Source organism: Budorcas taxicolor, chromosome 3 (genome assembly GCF_023091745.1).
Source record: "Budorcas taxicolor isolate Tak-1 chromosome 3, Takin1.1, whole genome shotgun sequence".
Lineage (NCBI taxonomy): Eukaryota > Metazoa > Chordata > Mammalia > Artiodactyla > Bovidae > Budorcas > Budorcas taxicolor.
The window spans coordinates 79,947,415-79,970,083 of record NC_068912.1 but is presented as its reverse complement, the minus strand read 5'-3'; the positions used below and the strand labels follow the sequence as shown (position 1 = coordinate 79,970,083).

General features: G+C 41.1%; 1 protein-coding gene across 1 annotated transcript in view; it reads left to right on the top strand.

The window, feature by feature from the left end:
• The window catches only part of DNAJC6 (DnaJ heat shock protein family (Hsp40) member C6), a 106,489-nt gene that overhangs the window by 40,642 nt on the left and 43,178 nt on the right, over positions 1 to 22,669 (top strand). Inside the window, exons 2-5 of the mRNA XM_052637741.1 lie at positions 10,265 to 10,415; positions 11,761 to 11,810; positions 11,918 to 12,066; positions 21,349 to 21,471. Of these exons, the coding sequence (XP_052493701.1) occupies positions 10,265 to 10,415; positions 11,761 to 11,810; positions 11,918 to 12,066; positions 21,349 to 21,471 (473 nt within the window). The remainder of the gene's footprint in view (positions 1 to 10,264; positions 10,416 to 11,760; positions 11,811 to 11,917; positions 12,067 to 21,348; positions 21,472 to 22,669) is intronic.

The following is a 22,669-nucleotide window of genomic DNA, read 5'->3' as shown; positions in this document are numbered from 1 at the left end:
TTCCCTGTTACTGAAGACCCGAAGTGCTGGGATTAAGGCGCATGGGTCAGACTCATTCATGAATAATTTTGTGTTGCTCAAACTACTCCACATCCTAGGATGGAGGTGCAAAGTGAGGGGCAAGAGTGGGCACAGAGTCCTTGTGCAAGACTTCAGAATGGGAAGGGGGTAAGGGCAGAGGCTTTGGGGACTTCAGAATGGGAATGCGGTAAGGGCAGAGGCTTTGGGGACTTCTGTAGTGGCCTAGTGGCTAAGACTCTGGGCTCCCAATGCAGAGGGCCCAGATTCAAGCCCTGGTCAGGAAACTAGATCCTGAATAATTCAACTAGAACTGTGGTGTTGGAGAAGACTCTTGAGAGTCCCTTGGACTGCAAGGAGATCCAACCAGTCCATTCTGAAGGAGATCAACCCTGGGATTTCTTTGGAAGGAATGATGCTAAAGCTGAAGCTCCAGTACTTTGGCCACCTCATGCAAAGAGTTGACTCATTGGAAAAGACTTTGATGCTGGGAGGGATTGGGGGCAGTAGGAAAAGGGGACGACCGAGGATGAGATGGCTGGATGGCATCACTGACTCAATGGACGCGAGTCTGAGTGAACTCCGGGAGTTGGTGATGGACAGGGAGGCCTGGCATGCTGCGATTCATGGGGTCGCAAAGAGTCGGACACGACTGAGTGACTGAACTGAACTGAACAGCAACTATATATATATATAAATTTAAAAATTTTGTTTAAACCTATATGCTGCCACAAAGACCAGTGCAGCCAAATAAATAAATAAGCAGAGGCTTTGAATCCGCTAAACCTAGATTCACTTTCGTTCTGCCACCATGGTTACTAAACTTTACCAAAGCCTCAGTTTCCTCAGTGGGACTCCCGAGGACCACCAGGCTTACTGTGAAGGCCTGATTTAGCAGTGTATGGAAACTGCCTAGCAGGGTGCCTAGTCTAGGGCATGCACTTCACAGATGACCTTTTTACAATGATGATAGTCTCCAAGAACTTTACAACTGAAAGAGACTCAACAAATCATCCGTTTCCGTCTTCTTTGACACCTTGAGTCTATGATTCTGTTATGGCCTCATAGCTCCGTGAGGAGCTGGGGTTGCCTCTCCTATCAAACTGAAAGTGGGTGCAGAAATATTGTATATACTGGTTTGATGGTATCAGAAGTGATAATAAAATCTTTAATAACTATCATGATGAGATAAGTTAATATATAAATATATATATTATATATTCTCTAAAATATAAAGTATGAAATATATATAAATATAAAATGTAGATATATAGTATAAAGTATATTCTCTAAACATGTAAATATACATATGCACATATAGCTGTTTACTATGTGATAGTGATTATAGCACACATTATTTATCATTTAAGTGTCCATCTTTTGTGTTGATTTGGGACTTCTCTGGAGTATCTTTTTCACTAGCTAAATGATCCCCATTTACAAGTGTTGGCTTGATGTAGGGAATGGTGTCGGGTCCTTTCTGCAACATCCCTGATAAATTGACTGTCAAAGAGGCACATTATTTCAGTACAAGAAGGCCTGAGTGTGCTGTTGACATGTCAGGACTGTGCTGCACTTTGAGGGTCCTTCCTGGTTCAGATGCTCAAAGCCAGCATCACTGACTTCACCTGCTTTGTGACCTGTGCCTGCCAGTGCCGAGTTCCTTTAGAACTGCTGGTAGATGCCGCACACACCAACGTCTCTGCCCCTTGGTCTGTTGAGCAGCTGCCAGACTGGTCCATGTCTAGGGCCACTGCTGTGCAATGTCACCAAGTGACTTATAGTTTCGCAGCTCATGTTATGTGCCAAATAGTACAGAAGTATTTCAGTATTTCAAAAGCCAGTATCTTTGATTCTGTGTGAACCTGAATATAGTCATACAAACAGCATATAATTGTTCCCCATATTTCATACCAGATTACCTCAAGGTGGGAAGAGGAAACCCCAGGACTATGAAGAGGTTCACCTCTGTTAAACACTGAGGATTCTGGACCATCAAATGTGAAGAATTAACATGTGCTGTAGCGGAAGCTTTAGAAAGAGACCCTGTCCTTGTCGCACATGTCCGTGCTGTCTGTCTTCATCAAACCTGAAACTGAGCAGCATGGCCTTTTTTTTTAATTGCTGAGGCTGCTAAACTCTACTGGAGACAGCATTTTCATGGCTTTATTCTTTTCATTCCCCAGAGCCACCTTGTAGCTATCATTTATTAAGTGTGCACAACACTCCAGGCACTGTGCTGAGAGTTTGTAGAACTTCTTCTTATATAATCCTCACTGAGATCCTGTGTGAGATTCTATTAAAGCTTCTAGTTTGCAGATAAGGATATCAAGATCCTGATAAATTGTTTAATTTTGGTAGGCCATATATCCAGCTAGTAGACGAAGTTGACTCCTATCCCTGTTTTGACTTAAGCACCATATTTTGAGTGTGGTGGGTTTGACTCTTAAACCTTTGTTTGGCATAGGGTGTGTCAGTTTTTTCACTTACTTTTTTTTCTGTGAAATTTGTTATCTCTCCTTTTTGCCTTTTCATACTGTTCGTGTGGCTCTCAAAGCAAGAATACTGAAGTGGTTTGCCATTCCCTTCTCCACTGGACCATGTTTTGTCAGAACTCTCCACCATGACCCATCCATCTTGGGTGGCCCTACACGGCATGGCTCATAGTTTCACTGTGTTACAAGGCTGTGGTCCATGTGGTCATGTTGGTTAGTTTTCTGTGATTGTGGTTTTCATTTTGTCTAAGGGCTTCCCTGGTGGCTCAGACAGTAAAGTGTCTGCTTGTAGTGCGGGAGACCCGGCTTCGATCCCTGGGTCAGGAAGATCCTCTGGAGAAGGAAATGGCAACCCACTCCAGTATTCTTGCCTGGAAAATCTCATGGATGGAGCCTGGTAGGCTACAGTCCATGAGGTTGCAAAGAGTCGGACATGACTGAGCGACTTCATTCTGTCTGCCCTCTGATGGAGAAGGATAAGAGGCTTATGGAAGCTTCCTGATGGGAGAGACTGACTACTGGGTGAAACTGGGTCTTGTTCTGATGGGCGGGGCCATGCTCAGTAAATCTTTAATCCAATTTTCTGTTGATGGGTGGGGCTGTGTTCCCTCCCTGTTGTTTGACCTGAGGCCAAATTATGGTGGCTGTAATGAAGATAATGGTGACCTCCTTCAAAAGGTGCTATGCATACACTGCTTCTTTCAGTGGCCCCAACCTTGCAGCAGGCCACCACCGACCCACGCCTCCGCTGGAGACTCCTGGACACTCATGGGCAAGTCTGGATCAGTCTCTTGTGGGGTCACTGCTCCTTTCTCCTGGATCCTGGCACACACAAGGCTTTGTTTGTGTCCTCCGCAGTCTGTTTCCCCAGTCCTGTGTAAGTTCTGGTGGCTCTATGGTGTGCTTAATGGTGACCTCCTCCAAGATGGCTTATGCCATACCCTGGTCTACTGCATCCAGAGCCCCTGCCCCTGCAGCAGTCTACTCCTGACCCATACCTCCGCAGGAGACACTCAAACACAGTTCTGTCTCAGTCTCTGTGGGGTCTCTGGGTCCTGGTGTGCAAAAGGTTTGTCTGAGCCCTCTGGTTACTGCAGCCATGAAATTAAAAGATGCTTGCTCCTTGGAAAAAAAGTTATAAATAACCTAGACAGCATATTAGAAAGCAGTGACATTACTTTTCCAACAATGGTCTGTCTAGTCAAAGCTTTGGGTTTTCCAGGAGTCATGTATGGATATGAGAGTTGGACTATAAAGAAAGCTGAGCACTGAAGAATTGACACCTTTGAACTGTGGTGTTGGAGAAGACTCTTGAAAGTCCCTTGGACTGCAAGGAGATCCAACCAGTCCATCCTAAAGGAAATCAGTCCTGATTATTCATTGGAAGAACTGATGGTAAAGCTGAAACTCCAGTACTTTGGCCGCCTGATGCAGAGAATGACTCATTTGAAAAGACCCTGATGCTGGGAAAGATTGAAGGCGGGAGAAGAAGGGGACGACAGAGGATGAGATGGCTAGATGGCATCACTGACTCAATGGACCTGAGTTTGAGTAAACTCCGGGAGTTGGTAATGGACAGGGAAGCCTGGCGTGCTGCAGTCCATGGGGTTGCAAAGAGTCGGACACAACTGAGCAACTAAGCAGAGCACAGTATAAAGAGTTTGAGCTTCCCAGGTGGCACAGTGGTAAAGAATCTGTCTGCCAGTGCAGGAGATGCAAGAGACTTGGGTTCAATCCCTGGGTCAGGAAGATCCCCTGGAGTAGGAAATAGCAACCCACTCCAGTCTTCGTGCCTGGCAAATCCCATGGACAGAAGAGCCTGGCCGACCACAGTCCATGGGGTCACGAAGAGACAGACACGACTGAGCACACACTGCATAAAGAGGTTAGATTGGTGCCAGCGATTCAGAAAGTTTGAATTTTTATTTTATGTTTATTATTTATGTTTGTGCTTATTAAATCATCTGAATTCTTTCTCTAAACTCAAATATTTTTCCTTTGCAAAAATTAGATTGTACTGTGCGTTTTTGTATCCTCTTCATCTCTCACTTAGCCTTTTGTCGTGAGCATCTGTACTCTTCTACAAAGTGATGTTAATAGCTAATTTAATAACTAGGAGCTAGTTACATTCTTAGAGATACTCAATCAATCTGTTACTGTGGGACAATACATCCTTTATTGTCTCCTGCCATTGCAAGCAATGCCTCAGTGAACATCTTTTTTTGGCTGCACCGGGTCTTCATTGCAGCCTGCAGCTTGCAGGCTGCTCTAGTTGCAGAACTCAGGCTGTCTTGCAGCAGGTGGGCTTAGTTGCCCCATGGCTTGTGGGATCTTAGTTCCCTCACCAGGGATCAAACCAACGTCCCCTGCGTGGGAAGGCAGATTTTTAACCATTGAAGTCTCAGTGAACATCTTTATGCATAAATATTTGCATACCTTCTTTTTCTTTATGGAGGAATATCCTTTCTTAGGGGTTACCAAGTGAAGTTATATGCAGCCTAGAGTGTCATAAGCATATATATATTGCATTAGCAGTGAAAGCATATATGGGGAATGCCTACTGTGCATTATGGACTTTCCAAGATAAGGCCTCTGTCAACATCTGCTTTCTTATTTCACAGTGTTTCTCAGGGTGTTTTGTCCACAGCTAACAAATCAATTAGATGTTTATGAAAAATACCCACACTTACTTATCTTTTATTTCTAGCTACATTAAGGCAGTTAAGACCAGCCTTAACATTTTTCTGGTCTCCTTAGTAGTCATGTATGGATGTGAGAGTTGGACTATAAAGAAAGCAGAGTGCAGAAGAATTGATGCTTTTGAACTGTGGTGTTGGAGAAGACTCTTGAGAGTCCCTTGGACTGCAAGGAGATCCAGCCAGTCCATCCTAAAGGAGATCAGTCTTGGGTGTTCATTGGAAGGACTGATGCTAAAGCTGAAACTCCAATACTTTGGCCACCTCATGCAAAGAGTTGACTCATTGGAAAAGACTCTGATGCTGGGAGGGAGTGAGGGCAGGAGGAGAAGGGGATGACAGAGGATGTGATGGTTGGATGGCATCACCGACTCAATGGACATGAGTTTGGGCTCCAGGAGTTGGTGATGGACAAGGAGGCCTGGTGTGCTGCGGTTCATGGGATTGCAGAGTCAGACATGACTGAGCGACTGAACTGAACTGAAAAATACATTTATTTTTAAAATTCTAAATAATTATCAGATCATCTCAAATCTTTTTCGGACTGATACTTAGTATAAGTAAATGAGCAAACAGCTGACTAATAGACCCATGGGAAGAGACTGTCTTCCAGGAGAGATAAATTTGATGTCACTCTGTGAGTAAGAACAGGTCAAATCATAGCCATGGTGAGTTCTTATGACTTGGGAGAGATAGGATGGTGTTTCTAGTTTCCTAAACATTAGGAATCCCAAGAAAAACTTGTTTATCACATCCTTAGAAATGACACAGGGGGCAAAGTGCAGTTCTCTTCTGCTTATCTTGGGTGGGATTAGATTTTAAAATGAAAAGACATCACAAAAAAGAATTCTACCTGGAGCCTTAGGGGCCCAGACCTGGACTCTTTCTCCTGGGGTGGCATTCTCAAGCTCTCTCAACTCTGACCTCCCTGCTCCCACCCTCTTAGACCTTCAAATCTCCAAAGACTCTTTCTAAGCCCAGGGTGTATGTTCTTCGCATGAAGCATTTAGAAAAGTGTCAGAGGTGGCAAGATCTGGATTCCTAAGAATGCAGGATCTTTCAACCATTTAGTTCAAGGGTTAAAAAACTTTTTCTATAAAGGACCAGATAGTAAGTACATTAGATTTTATGAGCCATAAGGTCTCCATCACAACTCTTCATCTTGGCCATCGTAGCATGAAAGAAGCCATAGGCAGTGTGTAAATGAATGAGTATAGCTGTATTCTACTAAGACTATACTTATAAACATTGAAATTTGACCTTCATGTAGTTTTAAACTGTGTTTAACATTATTCTTCTTTTGACTTTTTTCCCAATCATTTAAAAGTGGTAACATTCTTATTTCACGGACTGTAAAAACAGACAGCAGGCGGGGTTTGCCCCGTGGGCTGTGGTTTGTCAACCCCTATTAGTCACTGTCTTCCTCCTGCATGTCACGGTTTCTCTCTTCGTTATGTCACTTTTTGAAGACTTTCTGCTTTTCCTCTTAACAAGCTGAGTCTCCAAAATTCTTTTTAGATTCTGTGCTTCTGACACTCATATAGCTCATTAGAGAAAGCCAAAATACCCTCCTCAAAGCCCTGTAACGTCAGATAGTGTCTTTCTTTTCTTTTTTGTGTCCTGGTTGGTTTGACATATAACTTGGGTATATAGAGGTTACAGACGTTGTAGCTCTGCCAGATGGTTCCGGTTTCTGCAGGGTTCCAAGGCTCTAATGAACAGAGCATGGAGCCTGAGTGATGATAAGAGCCTGATTTTTAGATAATCAAGGATATTTATATCTTTTAATAGGTTGGTGTCTTGGAGTTCTATTCCAGCATGAAATTGAGAGAGAGAGGTCTGAATAATCAATTTGGTGTCATCTCTTAGAACAATCATATATGAGAAGGATGTTCAGGCTAGAATGGTAACTTGGGCTGGAAATGAGCATTTATAAGCATATGTTGCTCTATCCTTGCTGTATTTAAAATGAAAGTACGATACAGACTTTTGTGTGTGAATGTGTTTAAAGGGAAATAATATGCCCTTTTTCTTACAGAAGCCGAACACAAGAGAACGTTCTTAGATCTGTGGCCCTAGCCCTCGCCTAGGAGGAGCTGCTCATCGAGCTGGCTCCTGGCAATTATGTAGGGCTGTGAAGCAGTGGGGGCAACAGAGGCTCAGCTGCCAGAGTAATGAGATTGGTTTGGTTGGTCTGACAGATGCAGTGGTTTGTGAGAGGGCTTGTTGGGAGGACAGCTGCTGCTGAGAGCAGCCAGATGAGAGGCAGACATGCGGGGGGTGGGGAGGAGCGGAGATTTGGAGAGGGACGGCTGTGTGTGAGGCAGGTGAGGATCCTCCTGAATACAGCTGCTGAAACCGTGGACTGGAATGGAGCTGTGGAGGAGTGTGAAATGGTGGAGGTGGCATAGACTTTGGAATGGTACAGACTTGCGCTTGAATCCCTGGCTCTATTGCTCATTAGCTGAGATCTTAGGTGAGTTGCTACCTCCGTTCTTCGCCTTTAAAATGGGGATAATAAACACCCTCCTCATCTCCCACAACATGAAACTGTGCTAACATAAAAGTCCAAGTGGAGTTTCTGGTGCTTGAGAGAACTCGGTAAGTGGTAGACGTTACAAGTGTTTATTCATGTGTCTGTTCACTGATTGTTCTTTGCAATTTCTAATAGAGCCTTGTTTTCAAATAGATGGCTAATGGTGACTTGGCCATCAAAAGCTCTTGTGATCAATGGATAAGCACATTACAGTCAGCATGTATTTATAGGTATGTATTTGAACTCCTATAGCTCGAAGGAGTTTAGTAGATATAGTGAAGTATGGTTTAAAGAACAACTACCTGGCCAGTAAACACAACAAAAGATACCTCCTCTTCTGATAATTAGGGAAAGCACAAATAAGACCAAAAGGAGATGTGTCTCATTCACCAGGTTGGTAAAAATGTTAAAGTCTGACCATACTAAGTGTTAAGGAGAATGCAGTTTGAAAAAATGAAAAATAATATTAATGTATTACTTAGGGATACCTACATATGTAAGAAAAGTTTAAAGAAATTATTTGGAATGATAAATATTAAATTCAAGATAGTATTAAGAGAAGAAAGAGGGATACTTTTGTCCAGGTTGCATAGGGCTCAAATCCCAAACTCTGCCCAAGACTTATTAGCCGATGAGCCATATACGCTTAGACAAGTGGCTTAACCTCTGTGCCTTGGTTTTTTTTGATGTATGAAATGGAAAAATAATATTATAATAATAATATCTACCTCATAAGTATCTGTTGGGATGAGTGAGCATAGGTAAGATGTTTAAAATAATACCTAGCAAATAGTGCTGTGTATGTTAACAATTCAGGGTTTTATTACATGAATATTTTATTATTCTCTATTTGTTTTTTAAAATATAAAGCACTGCAATTTTAAATTTATAAATATTTCAGTATTCTAGAAGATAAGGACTACATGTAATATAACTACAATATCATTATTCTACCTAAAAATTAACAATAAATCCTTAATGTTGAATACCCAGTTAATTGTTCAAATCCTTATTGCCCATAAATGTCATTAACTTTTTATTTATGTATGTAATTTTTTTGGCTCTGCTGAGGGTTCCAACCTGTGTCCGCTTCAGTGGAAGCTCAAGAGTCCCAACCATTGGACCAGTAGAGAATTGTCATTAACTTTTTATGGTTTGTTTGGATTAAGTTCCATGCATTGTACGTGGTTGATTGGTCTTTTAAGACATTTTCATTTATAAATTCCTCCTCCAGCTTTCCTTTTTCTGGCAGTTAATTTTTAAGCTTTATTGAGGTATCATTGATATATAAAACATCACCATATTTAATGTATGCATCTTGATGAGTTTAGATATATGCATTTAGTCATGATACTATTACCACAACCTCCAAAAACTTTCCCGTGTTCTTTTGTGTGGCTTGCTTTTTGTTTTGTTTTGTTTTGTAACATGAGATCCGTCTTCTTTTGTTTGTTTGTTTTGAAATTTTCTCTGCAGACTTTGCACAGACACATTTAACCACTGTCCACATGCATGTATCTACCTGTCACTTAAAATAACTGATCAGGTTGGAACACAGATGTGCCTCATCCCCCTGTCCTGAGGGAGGTATGAAGGGAAACTTGGCAAAAGAGTCAGAGTTACAGAGGTTTGCTCCTGTAAGCTAAGTGAGGTCCTGTGTTCTACTATACCTGAGATCCAGAGATCTATCCTCTTAACATATTTTGAAGTATATAACAAATACTGAATACTGCATTTTTTTAAAAAAAGAAAGAAGAGATGTCATTCTTGCCCTTTGTCATCATAGAGTTGAAAAGTGAACAAAGATGAAAAAATGTCAACATAGGAATTTCAGGGTGCAGCATAAAAATAGTATAGCTGCAATCTGTTGACTCCTTAATATAGCAGGTACTATGCTAATTGCTTAAGATACACTCATTTAATGTTTTCTGGTGAAGTAGGCATTATTTTTATCCCAATTTTATAGACAGCAAAAAAAGAGGCTTAGAAAGGCTTCCTAAGTTCTTACAGTTTGGAATAGCAGCAGGGCTGGGCCAGAACCCAGGTGAGAGGGACTCAGACTCATACCTGCTGGTCTGTACAACCTGCCTGGCTGTTTATTTTAGCTTCCTCTACACAGATTCCTACTTCCTTCATGTATCAATCTTGATAAGCTAAGTTATGCTATGTTAAGAAACAGTCCCCAAATGGGAACAGGGTAGCTTCTAATAATAAAGGGATATTCCTCATTCATGCCACATATTCATCACGCTTAGTTGCTAAGTTGTGTCCAACTCTTTGTAACCCCATGGACTGTAGCCTACCAGTCTCCTCTGTCCATGGGATTCTCCAGGCAAGAGTACTGGAATGGGTTGCCATTTCCTTCTCCAGGGGATCTTCCAGACCCAGAGGTTGAACTTGCATTCTTCTGCATTTCTTGCATTGGCATGCAGACTTTTTTTTTTTTTACCATCGAGCCACCTGGGAAACCCATTACCTCTTTTTCTGCTATTACCTCTTTTTCTGATTTCCGTTGGCAGGTGCCTCGTCTCCAGACATGGAGCCCAGCTATGGCGGAGGTCTTTTTGACATGGTGAAAGGAGGGGCAGGGAGGCTCTTTAGCAACCTAAAGGACAACTTGAAAGACACTCTCAAAGACACGTCTTCCAGAGTTATACAATCTGTTACCAGGTATGTGCTTTCTTCCCTTTACGTTAATGGACCTTGTGCCCCCAGAGGATCTGGTTACCTGCCAACTGCTTATCTGGCTCAAAGACTTTTCAATTTTGCGATGCAGCTGCATGGGGTCTGATTGAGGAATGCCATTGAAGTCATCCGACTGAGTCTTTGAGAAGCTACAAGCACAGGCTAGGAGGACTTGGCTTACTGGTACATTAGAGGATAGTGGTTGCCATTCCTGGCTTTCAAATCCATCATCCTGGATTCTAACACAGTACCTGCCCTTGTTAACCTAAGGCACATTAACTAACCTCTCAGAGCTCTACTTTTATACTCTGCTAAGATTTATGTCTTTAGTGGTTCAAGAATTAGGTAAGATAATCACATGCAATCCAAGTAAGCAGTACTTAAGGATTGTATTCAAAACAGAAGTTTGTTTTTATATTTTAATAGCCCTTTAAAATTTATTGGGGAGGGAGGTGGGAGGGGGGTTCATGTTTGGGAACGCATGTAAGAATTAAAGATTTTAAAATTAAGAAAATAAAAAACTAAAAAAAAATAAATAAATAAATAAATAAATAAAATTTATTTACTGGGAGAAGTTTCCTACCCTTCCCCTGTATGAAACTTTTACAGGCGGGCCATATGAATTCTTTTTTAGTATTAGGAATTATAAAGTTCTAGGGTCCTTTTACGTTACAGTGTGCTGTGCTATGCTAAATCGCTTCAGTTGTGTCTGATTCTTTGTGACCCTATGGACTGAAGCCCGCCACGCTCCTCTGTCCATGGGATTTTCCAGGCAAGAATACTGGAGTGGGTTGCCATTTAGTTACAAAATGTGGTTTTAAAGCAGAAATCCATGTGTGTAGTCCGGTATATTAATCAGCATTTTAATTTTTGTTCAAATATAATTTTATACTTTACCTTCAGTCTCCAACCAGCACCTTGTAGGCCTCCAAAAAGGGTCCTTTGTTTTCCCTCCATCACTTCCTCTTCTACCCCCTTGCTGCTGACACTTAGGGGAACTGTTTTCCTGTAGGTGAAGAGGCTGAGACATCAGTGTTAATGAATTAGCAGTGTTTTCTCTTCTGAGATGGATTCTATTCATGAAGTGGCATCTACAGAGGATTTTGGGGTGCCCCGTTTGGAGGGGTAGATGTGTGCTTCTGAGGGTGTGGGTTGTCTTCTGTCAACAATGCTTCCTTGGTAGAGAGAAGATGGCCTTGAGGGAAATCAAAATATGGCTACTGGATGGAAATGTCCTGGGATATGATGCACAGGTGACTGAGAGAGAGAGGAAGAGATCTTGGGATATTTGGATCATTTTAATGAATGCCCTTTCCTGTCTTGCTTTTAGCTACACGAAGGGAGATTTAGACTTCACTTATGTTACCTCCAGAATTATTGGTAAGTCCCTCACGTTTATTAACGGCTTGGTGGCTCAGCTGTCAGCTGCTGCCCATTGCGACAGCAGGCCTGTTTAACCTATTTTCTCTCTATGTTAACCTTCCCAGTGATGTCGTTTCCTCTGGACAGTGTTGACATAGGATTCAGGAATCAGGTTGATGATATTCGAAGCTTTCTGGATTCCAGACATCTTGACCACTACACGGTGTACAATCTGTCGCCCAAGTCTTATCGAACTGCCAAGTTTCATAGCAGGGTAAGGAATTTTAGACCTGATCACAAGGTTAAAGACGTAACAGGGTATTTTACCCTCGAAGAGCTGTTCTCATAAGCCTTTGCCCCTAGGCACATGGAGCTGAAAAACTATGTACTATCTATACTTCTCTATCTGTAAAATTCTTATTAGGCTACTATAAGATATTCTGAAGCTTTTCCTTGGGTGAGGATGTTTGCAGGAAAGTTTCTCTGTCAGTGAGGTACCTGCTAATTGGGGGCCTCAAATCAGCTGTGACTGGTTGCTCAGTTGTTAGGCACGTTGCTGTGTGGCTCAGTGAAGATTGGGCTGCTCCACGGGGCAGTTGGAGACCCTTATATTGGAGCACTAATGATGCCTTTCACCCTTCCTTATTGCTGCTTCGGCATCACGTTGAAGCAGTGTGGTGGGACCAGTAGAGACACGCCAGTTTTAATGGAAATGGCTTTCTGACTTTTGGTAGAGGTACATTTTTCCTAAGTGAGGTATAGCACGTAAACAGTCCACACTGTGGGTTTGGTGATGCGATTGCTCATATTTATAGTGGTGACACTGGCCACAACGTTTTTAGAGCATTTGCAGTGTGCCAGGAACTTTACATGCAATCTATTATTAATTCCCTCAACAGTCCTCTGAAGTAGATGGAGAAACTGAGGTACAGAGAAGTGGGGTAACAGCCATTACTCTGGGCTGAGAGTTTTACCTGCAAAACTGATTTATCCTCTCAAGGAGCTTTTGGGACTGGGCAGAGAAAGAGTTCTAGTTTCAGGCTGGCTAAGGAGTGATGAGAGCTGGCTTTGGTTTGAATCTAATGCCAAGTCTAATATTTCTGGCCACTGAATTTGGTTTACTCACTAAAATAATACGGCGTTTTCTCTCTCAGGAACACTTTCAAATATCTCAACTTAGCCTTTAGCTATGATTGGTTCTGCAGCTGCATCTGGATTTCTGAATAAATAGAAAGGGTTTTTTACACATTGGACCCTGTAAAAGTGAAGTGTTAGTCACTCGGTCATGTCCGACTCTGTGACACCACGGACTATAGCTCACCAGGCTCCTCTCCATGGATTTCTCCAGGCAAGAATACTGGAGTGGTTGCCATTTCCTTCTCCAGGGGGTCTTCCCAATCCAAGGATCGAACCCATGTCTCCTGCATTGCAGATGGATTCTTTACTGCCTGAGCCACCAGGGAAGTCCTGTAAAAGTGAAACTTGATTTCAAATATGCAAAATAATACCTGGCTGTGTTTACTCTGCATCAAGGACCTCAGTTTTGATGCCAGAAAGCATTTTGCTGCGAATTTTAGTTGCCATTAATAATCTCTGGGCCTCAGTTTCCTGATTTGTAAAATCTGAAAATTATTCTGTATGCTCTTTTAGACCACTTCCTAGCCTAATGTTCAATAAGATAAGGGAGAATTTTGTGAAGGATTCTCTTTTCTCAGATCCAAATAAGGCAAGAGGTCACCCAGTGGTTCTCAAGATTTAATGTACATCAGAATCTCTTAGGGGGCTTTTAAACATTCAGCAGAGGGGTGTGATGAGAAGTTGCTATGCTCACAACTTCCTGGATACTCCTTCTGCTGTTGCCCTGGGGACCACTCTCTGAGAAGCACTGACAAAACTGTTCTCAAGTGGTTTGCTCTAAATTGCTATTCTATAACAGATTTTAAATGCAGCTCTTTAAAATTTCACTATAATTAACTGCCCTTCCAACTCTCATTCCATCTATTACCTTATTGAGAGCAAGTAAATTAGCATCCACAAAAATGTGGGTAGATATTTTATTTCTAATTCAACAAATCTTTTGAATTGACCTTTTCAATTTAAAAACTCAGTGCCATCATTTTCTTTCTTCTTTGTTTTTATTGAAGTATAGTTGATTTTCAGTGTTGTGCCAGTCTCTGCTTTATAGCAAAGTGACTCAGTTATACACAAAATGCTACTATTTTAATAATTGAAGGACCATGAAACATCCTGCATAATATTCCATAGAAATTTTATTTCATCTTGAAATATTTGTGATAGTCTGGAAAATTTTCCCTCTGGAAGTAAATAAAGATATAATTTCATTATAGAAGTATTCATGCATATTAATATATGCATATATGATTATGCATATATACATATATGATTTATAAAAGCAATCTCTATAAAGATATTTAAAGAAAGGCATCAATTAGTATAAGCACATATTTTGTGACCAGACTTAGCAGTCTTACCAAAGGAACCAGAAACTGAACGTGAAACACCTGCCTTGGGCTGTTCTCACTTGCCCTCAAAGAGCAGTTCAGTTCAGTCGCTCAGTCATGCCCTACTCTTTGCAACCCCATGGACTGCAGCATGCCAGGCCTCCCTGTCCATCACCAACTCCAGAGCCTGCTCAAACTGATGTCCATCAAGTCAGTGATGCCATCCAACCATCTCATCCTCTGTCATCCCCTTCTCCCCCTACCTTCAATCTTCCAGCATCAGGGTCTTTTCCAATGAGTCAGTTCTTCGCATCAGGTGGCCAAAGTATTGGAGTTTCAGCTTCAACATCAGTCCTTCCAATGAATATTTAGGACTGACTTCCTTTAGGATGGACTGGTTGGATCTCCTTGCAATCCAAGGGACTCTCAAGAGTCTTTTCCAACACCACAGTTCAAGAGCATCAATTCTTTTGCACTCAGCTTTCTTTATAGTCCAGCTTTCACATCCATACATGACTACTGGAAAAACCATAGCTTTGACTAGATGGACCTTTGTTGGCAAGGTAATGTCTCTGCTTTTTAATATGCTGTCTAAGTTTGTCATAGCTTTTCTTCCAAGGAGCAAGAGTCTTTTAATTTCATGGCTGCAGTCACCATCTGCAGTGATTTTAGAGCCCCCCCAAAATAAAGTCTCTCACTGTTTCCACTGTTTCCTCATCTATTTGCCGTGAAGTGATGGGACCAGATGCCATGATCTTCATTTTCTGAATGTTGAGTTTTAAGCCAGCTCTTTCACTCTCCTCTTTCACTTTCATCAAGAGGCTTCTCAGTTTCTCTTCACTTTCTGCCATAAAGATGGTATCATCTGCGTATCTGAGGTTATTGATATTTCCCCCAGCCATCTTGATTCCATCTTGTGCTTCATCCAGCCCAGCATTTCACATGATGTATTCTGCATATAAGTTAAATAAGCAGGATGACAATATACAGCCTTGACATACTCCTTTCCCAATTTGGAACCAGTTTGTTGTTCCGTGTCTGGTTCTAATTGCTGCCTCTTGACCTGCATACAGATTTCTCAGAAGGAAGGTAGGTAAGGTGGTTTAGTATTCCCATCTCTAAGAATTTTCCACAGTTTGTTGTGGTCTACACAGTCAAAGGCTTTGGCATAGTCAGTAATGCAGAAGTAGATGGTTTTCTGGAACTCTCTTGCTTTTTTGATGATCCAGCAGACATTGGCAATTTGATCTCTGGCTCCTATGCCTTTTCTAAATCCAGCTTGTACATCCAGAAGTTCTCGGTTCATGCCTCGGTTATGCCTCGCTTGGAGAATTTTGAGCATTACTTTGCTAGTCTGTGAGATGAGTGCAATTGTGCAGTAGTTTGAACATTCTTTGGCATTGCCTTTCTTTGGGATTGGAATGAAAACTGACCTTTTCCAGTCCTGTGGCCGCTGCTGAGTTTTCCAAATTTGCTGGCGTATTGAGTGCAGCACTTTAACAGTATCATCTTTTAGGACTTGAAATAGCTCAGCTGGAATTCCACCACCTCCACTAAGCTTTGTTTGTAGTGATGCTTCCTAAGGCCCACTAGACTTCGGACTCCAGGAGGTCTGGCTCTAGGTGAGTGATCACACCATTGTGGTTATCCGGGTCAAAGAGCAGAGAGCATGTTTTTTTATTTGCTACCTAGAGTGATGCCTGGCCTGGCTAGGAAGGGTTTCTCAGATGATCAAATGTACCAAGTATTGTTGAATACATAGATATCGAATAAAAATTTGATTCTTGTTCTCAAGGCACCTCAGCCTAGTTGGAGAAAGAAGCCAGGATGTTCTCAAGACAAATGGAAATAATATTTACAATACACACTGAGGAAGTTTAGTGAAGGGAGATAGTAGTGAGAGCTGGACCCCAAAGCATGAGTAAATCTCATCTAGGTGAAAGGAGTGGGGTTATTTCGTCTCCATGCAAACTGTAGAGGGTGTCTTACCCGTCTCTTCATGATCTGGCCTCTGTGCTCTCCAGCTCATCTTTCACTGTTCTTCATGTCCTGAGAACCCATGCTCCCACCAGGGGAGACACACTGTCTCATCCACGAGCTGCTCCCACTCCCTGACAGGCCACCCATTCCACAGCCCCACCCTTCGGAGGATTTCTCCATGCCAATTCCAATTCTTTCCCCTAAAAAACAGAACTGCACTACATCATTACCCTCTTTACAGATGGTCCCAGAACCCCACCAAATGGAACTAGACCCTCTGACTTCACTCAGCCCTCAGGTGCATCTCAGGAAGACAGTCCCACAGCCTTGGAATTTTCAGCATAGCTCTGTTTTTGATAGGTCTGTATCTCTTTCTAATTCCCTAACCCTTTCTCTTCCCAACACTAACACTACAAGCTGATTTGCATCACATTGTTGCATGACTTAGAAACGTGTTCTTGGTTCTCCTCTTCCTATCCTCAAGGACTGAAATCATTTTCTTCTCCTTCCAGACCAGTGGAGGGCTAGGTCTGCAATTAAGTCTTATTTCAATAAATGTAGATGGCCAAGGCTTCCTTGGATACCACTGTTGGAAGAGACCAAACACAAGACCACTTTTGTGTAGGGGCTCACATGAATGGAGCTCTGTCTGTGTCTCTGTACCTTGAATCCTGAACTCAGCCATTTTACCTTTTTATTATGTGATGTGTGTTTGGAGATCAAGATGGTGATGACAGAGACAGGCTGTTTCTAGGATGACTTTATTTTGCTGAGGGGCATCATTGTTTATTTTGATTAACTTTTATGCTTAGAAACCACATGGGTTGACAGGAATCATATGAAATAATTAAATAGCAGTTTCTTAGTATTTGCATATGTAGATATGTATGAAAGTGTTAGTTGCTCAGCTGTGTCCGACTCTTTGTGACCCCATCCACAGAATATTAAAATAGGACTCTGTGTTTAGTTTCCGTTTTAGCAGAGGATTTGACTCAAAACAAAGCATAGCCGATAGCCCTGCATTCATAGTGTTAGAATTCCTCTTCAGGACTGCAGAGGAGGTGTTGAATGTCAATTTTTTGCCTTTTCTTAGCCAGTATCCACGTTGAGGAAATAAAAGTCATGCTTTTGACAGTGGAGTCAGGGAGACCAGTGAGATGCATCATCTAAACCAGATGTTCTGAATCTAAGTTAAATAGACAAGAATCCATTGTATATTTTGATTCATGCATGGACTTCAGAGTTTAACTCTGTATTTTTCACTCCTATTTTTTCTTTATTATGATAGAAGGCATATAACATAAACATACCATTTTAGACATTTGTAAGGGTACAATTCAGCAGCATTAAACACACTCATTATAATGTATAATCATCACCAGTATCTATACCCAAACCTTTTTCATCATCCCCCAAATATACACTGTACTCATTCACTCTGAGTGAGTGTATGTGTACGTGCACTGGTTCCATTTCTGCACAGAAGTTTTGTAACTATGTCCTAGAGTTTCAGGAACCACTGCTTTACACATTTCTTGGTGTTATTGTTGGCAATAAGTGGAAAAGTGGACGAATGGCCAGCAAATCTAGGCTGCCCTAAAGTTCTTACATCCTGATAATGCGAATGTAAGTGCCACTTTGAGCCTCCTTCTCCCTCTGTGCAACCAGGAAGTAGTAAGCTGAAGGAGCCCAGCTAGTAACAGAGAAGATAAACCCAGCTGGTTCTTTTAGAATCTTATTTTATTTCCACTATTTCTAAACGGTATAATCTTATAGAATTTCTTCCTCTTTGCAAATAATTTAATTTTAGGAAAATATATGATCAAGTTGGGTTTCTTAAAAGGTTTGTGATTTTTTCTGAAGGTCACCTATTTTTCCTTTCTCCTTCCAGGACTCACTAAAGAAGTCACCATAGCTCCTAGTTGTTTCTCTCCTGGTTTTCTGGATGGTGAGGGGAGTTGGCCACAGAGGAGTGACTTTATATTCATCTCTCCTCTGTCGCTGTGCATCAGTGTAAGGGTAGGAAATAATGGGGCAGAAAAATGCCCCTGGCCTGGGAGCCGGAGAACCTGAAAGTCCCACATTCTAGTTCTGCAGCCCTCAGTGACTTGACTGTCTTATTAACCTTGGTAAAAAAAAATAGCCCCCATGTGGTGCCATAACTGCCTCAGAAATGTATGGAACTGTAGTTAATAATCATCAGACAGTGTACACATTTTTATTATTTTTTTACTGAGGTGAAATTCATATGATGTGCACAAAAATTATCCTAGATTCACATCTCAACTCTTCTTGGGTAAGTCACTTCACGTCATCTACAACTCATCCTCCTGTAGTAAGTAGAGATGACAATAAGGATTTCTATCTCAAATACTTAGAATATTTTTCTGTAGGTGTGCTGTAAGGAATACATTTGAAGCAGTGTCTGGCTTAGAGTAAGCCTTCAGTAAGGGGAAGCTATAATCACCATTACTACTAATAAAATGCCAAATGAGCAATTGCCTGAAGTACCTCTGTCCTCCAAAAATGGAATCAGGTTCTTAAAACACTGGATATGACTCTCCAGTCTGATTCTCTATAGCATCTTTTGCTCTTATGCTCAGCAAATGGGATGCTTCTGTCATCTCCTCTCTTGCCTGGGGAGACAGAAAGATGAAAACGGAATAGCATTCAGCCCTGTGCTGCTCTGGCCTCCTTTCCCTCCGGGTGGTATCATGGAGCCTGTAATCCATATGGCGTTCTCTGCTGTCTGCTACTCCGGGAGGGGTTCAGAGAGACTGGAGGCAGCATGATGAAGTGTCACCTGCCCAAGGATTGTGCTTATTGTACAAAGCTGTGAACCTCACAAAGCTACGAAAACCTCTTGCAGTGATTGATTTTGTTTAAAAAGAAAAAAATTTTTTTTTGCCTTAATGTTTTTCCCCTTTAGACAGAGCACATGCTTTTAAAAAATTCTAATTGTATGTTTGTCTAATGGTGTATAATTATATATCAAGTAAATATGTAATTATGGAGTACTTTAAATTAATATTATTTACTTGATTGATTTAATGATTCTGAACAATTGGTGTATTGTGCTAAGAACAATTTAGCCAGCTTTTAGCTGAGACTCATTATAGATACTGACATTTAGTATTTGTAGGGGTGACATATAATTTCTAAGAGGTTTAAAAATGCTGCCTGACTACTGTTTGAGAAAATAAGTTTTCTACATTTTTACATAGTCATAATCTAAAAATACAACAAAATTGATTCAACATTGCTTCTTCAAGATCTTTTACATACAGACAAAGACAAATCATGTTATAAGAAGCGATTACCATATGGGGTTCCTTCCTTGGTTCTTTCATTCATTTGTTCACTCAGCAAATGCCTACTGAGTGCCTACCATTGGGCTAGCATGTGGACTCTGTACTTGGGTTACAAAAACAAAAAATGGTCTATCTTCTCCTGGAGCTTAGTGTCTAAATGGGGAGATAGATGTAAATAGTTAATTTGAATATGGCTTGTCAGTTAGCTGGCACTTACTGTGTTTATGTCATACTCTTTAAGTCTTAGAACTGCCTTGTAATGCCCATTTTTACTTCACACACAAGAGACTTGAGTCTTGGAGAGGTTAGCAACTTGCCAAAGGTTAATTAGGTAGTAAGTTGTAAAGCTAAGGTGAAAACCAACCTGTGGGCTTCACCATGTTGCTCTGCTGATCAGGATGACTAAGCATTTCTGGCTGTGAGTGTTAAGAGAAACTGTCAGAGACAGGAGAATGCTTGAACTTGGGCTTTGTATTCTGAATAGAAATTTTCCAAGGGAAGGAAAAACATTGCAGACAGATAGGAAGCAGCTTGTATAAATATACATTTTGCAATTCCTCTGATGGCGAATCTTTTCTTCCCAATTATTCTATTTGAAATACAATCTCATGTAGTAGCCACAATCCTATGAGGTAGATAGGTGATTAGCATTCACAGTATTTTATGGAGAAAGGCTTAGAGAGGTTATTAAAGAAAAGTGAAGGTGTTAGTCATTGAGTCATGTCCGACTCTCCTCAGTCCATAGAGTTCTCCACAGGTAAGAATACTGGAGTGGGTTGCCATGCCCTCCTCCAGGGGATCTTCCTGACCTGGGGATCGAACCCAGGTCTCCTGCATTACATGCCGATCCTTTACCATCTGAGCCACCAGGAAAGCCCAGAGAGGTCATTGAGATGAAAAGTGAAAGTGAAAGTAGCTCGGTCATGTCCGACTCTTTACCACCCCATGAACTGGAGCCCTCCAGGCTTCTCTGTTTTCATGAGTTTGCCTAAATCTAAGTTTTTCCCTACCGAGACTCATGCCTAGAATTCTGAGGCAAATAACACTTTCAGCCAGTATACTGTTGCAGCAGAGTGACTTACATTCAGAAGACCTTGGTTGCAGTCCTGGTGCTAACCAGTGGTATGAGTTTAGATAAGACAACCTCTGAGAGTCAGTCTTCTCTTTTGCAAAATGGGAATCGTATTAGTACCCATCTTACATGATTTTTCAGATCAGAGCCAAGCAGAATCCTACAAATGTAGTCAGTGTTCTATAATGTGCTGAATGATTGCATGTGTTAAATGAATGAAAATGCCAGATATCACCCCCATTAAGTTGTGGGTTCCTTCATTAAAAGAGAAAGAAATAAGACCCCTGAAAAAGCCTATCTTTGGCTTACTCAGCAGCACTTTTTCATGTTTTCACTTTTATCCGCTTGGATAAAATTAAGGGTAGTGCAGGATTTATAATGTAACCCTATAATTAAGCATCTAGTAGGCAGATCAAAATGTTTTATACTAAATAAAAGTTAAATTCAGTGTAACCCCACAGAAGTTTTAAAAATCCAAATAGGTAGTTTAAATCATCCAGTTTAATTTAAAATGTATTTAAAACTGTGTTTTCATACCAATTACTGAAACAGTATTTTTAAAGTAAAAAAAGTTACAGGATTAAACTGTTCTGTGTTTGGACCCTGTTCCCAACTCTTCCCGCTGTGTTGAAAGAGGATGTAGTGTCATTTCCAGAAGTTGTTTGGTGTGATACCTGCTCCTGGAGAGGGAGTTGCTTGGGAATTCATTCCTTTCTGCTGTGTTCCTTTAGGTCTCAGAATGCAGTTGGCCCATCAGGCAGGCCCCCAGCCTGCACAACCTCTTTGCTGTGTGTCGGAATATGTATAACTGGCTACTGCAGAATCCCAAAAACGTCTGTGTTGTCCACTGCTTGGTGAGTAACCTTTTCATGTTGCTGATGTGGCTGTCGTTTGTGCTGGTTTGGTTTGGTCAAATACAAATGGCCTTATATAGACTAGTGAACAGGTAATGCTTATATTGAATAAACATTTATTAAGAACCTCCTTAGGGATTACATGATGTAAGGGTTATAAACGAGGGGAACACATTGTTCTTGCCTTAAAACTCGAATGCCAGTGAGAGAGGTAGATATGTATACAACCCCCATAAAACAGAGCCTCTGAAATATGCTATTACTAATATAAAAAAGGTCGAAACAAGAGCTATGGATGCCCAGGCAAAAATGCCAGAGTTTTGGGTGAATAGAATTGACATAAGCATATTGGAATATTTTATTCTCTTACCTTTATGTTTGAATAAAAACAAAATTAAAAGACATCTATGCCCTTGTATGCAGTCACATAGATTGACGATATTTTATAGCAGTTCTAGTGGGACTGATGATTTTTCTGACCACTGACCTCCTAGAATCCCTGTACTCAACCTTTCCTCTGGAGGTCTTTTGCGTATTGCTTTAAACTCAACTTTAGGTAAGATCTTTTTTCACAATATGGACATTTGATTATATATCTAAATATCTTTGGTGGCATTTAATGTACTGCATCATCAGGACCTGGTGACCTGCCTGTTTTCCCACTAGACTATAAGCATCTTGTGGGCAAGAACTGTGCCTTTTTTACCTTTGTATCCCAGGTACGAAAGATATGAATAAGTGATGGACTATGTGAAGAAAGGAGCACAAAGATGAAATCTGAGCATAAATATTAGAACTATTCATTATGTTGATAAACTTTAGGGTATATATTTTGCTATAATCTTAGTTGATGATTTTTCCCCTCTTTCTTAAGAGTCAGTTGGCTAAAAAAGGGATGAAAGCTGAGAACATTTTTTTTTCTTTCCATTTCACATCCCCAAAGTCTTGAAATAAAGGAAAAACACTTGGTGTTCATAGCAGTTTAATGTGAAAGGCCGAAGGGTTTTCCTTTTAGAGGCAGAACAGATTGTTTAAAAGACAGATTGTTTTAGAGACTAAGCAGCCTTTAGGTACTTTGGTGATATTTCTCTTCACTTAGAAACTTTCTAAAAGTTCAACAAGCCTAGGTCTGGTGGCTTTGTAAGGGGAGATGGCTAGAGAGAGACCAGAGGCTCCCAGTTCTGATGATACTATCATG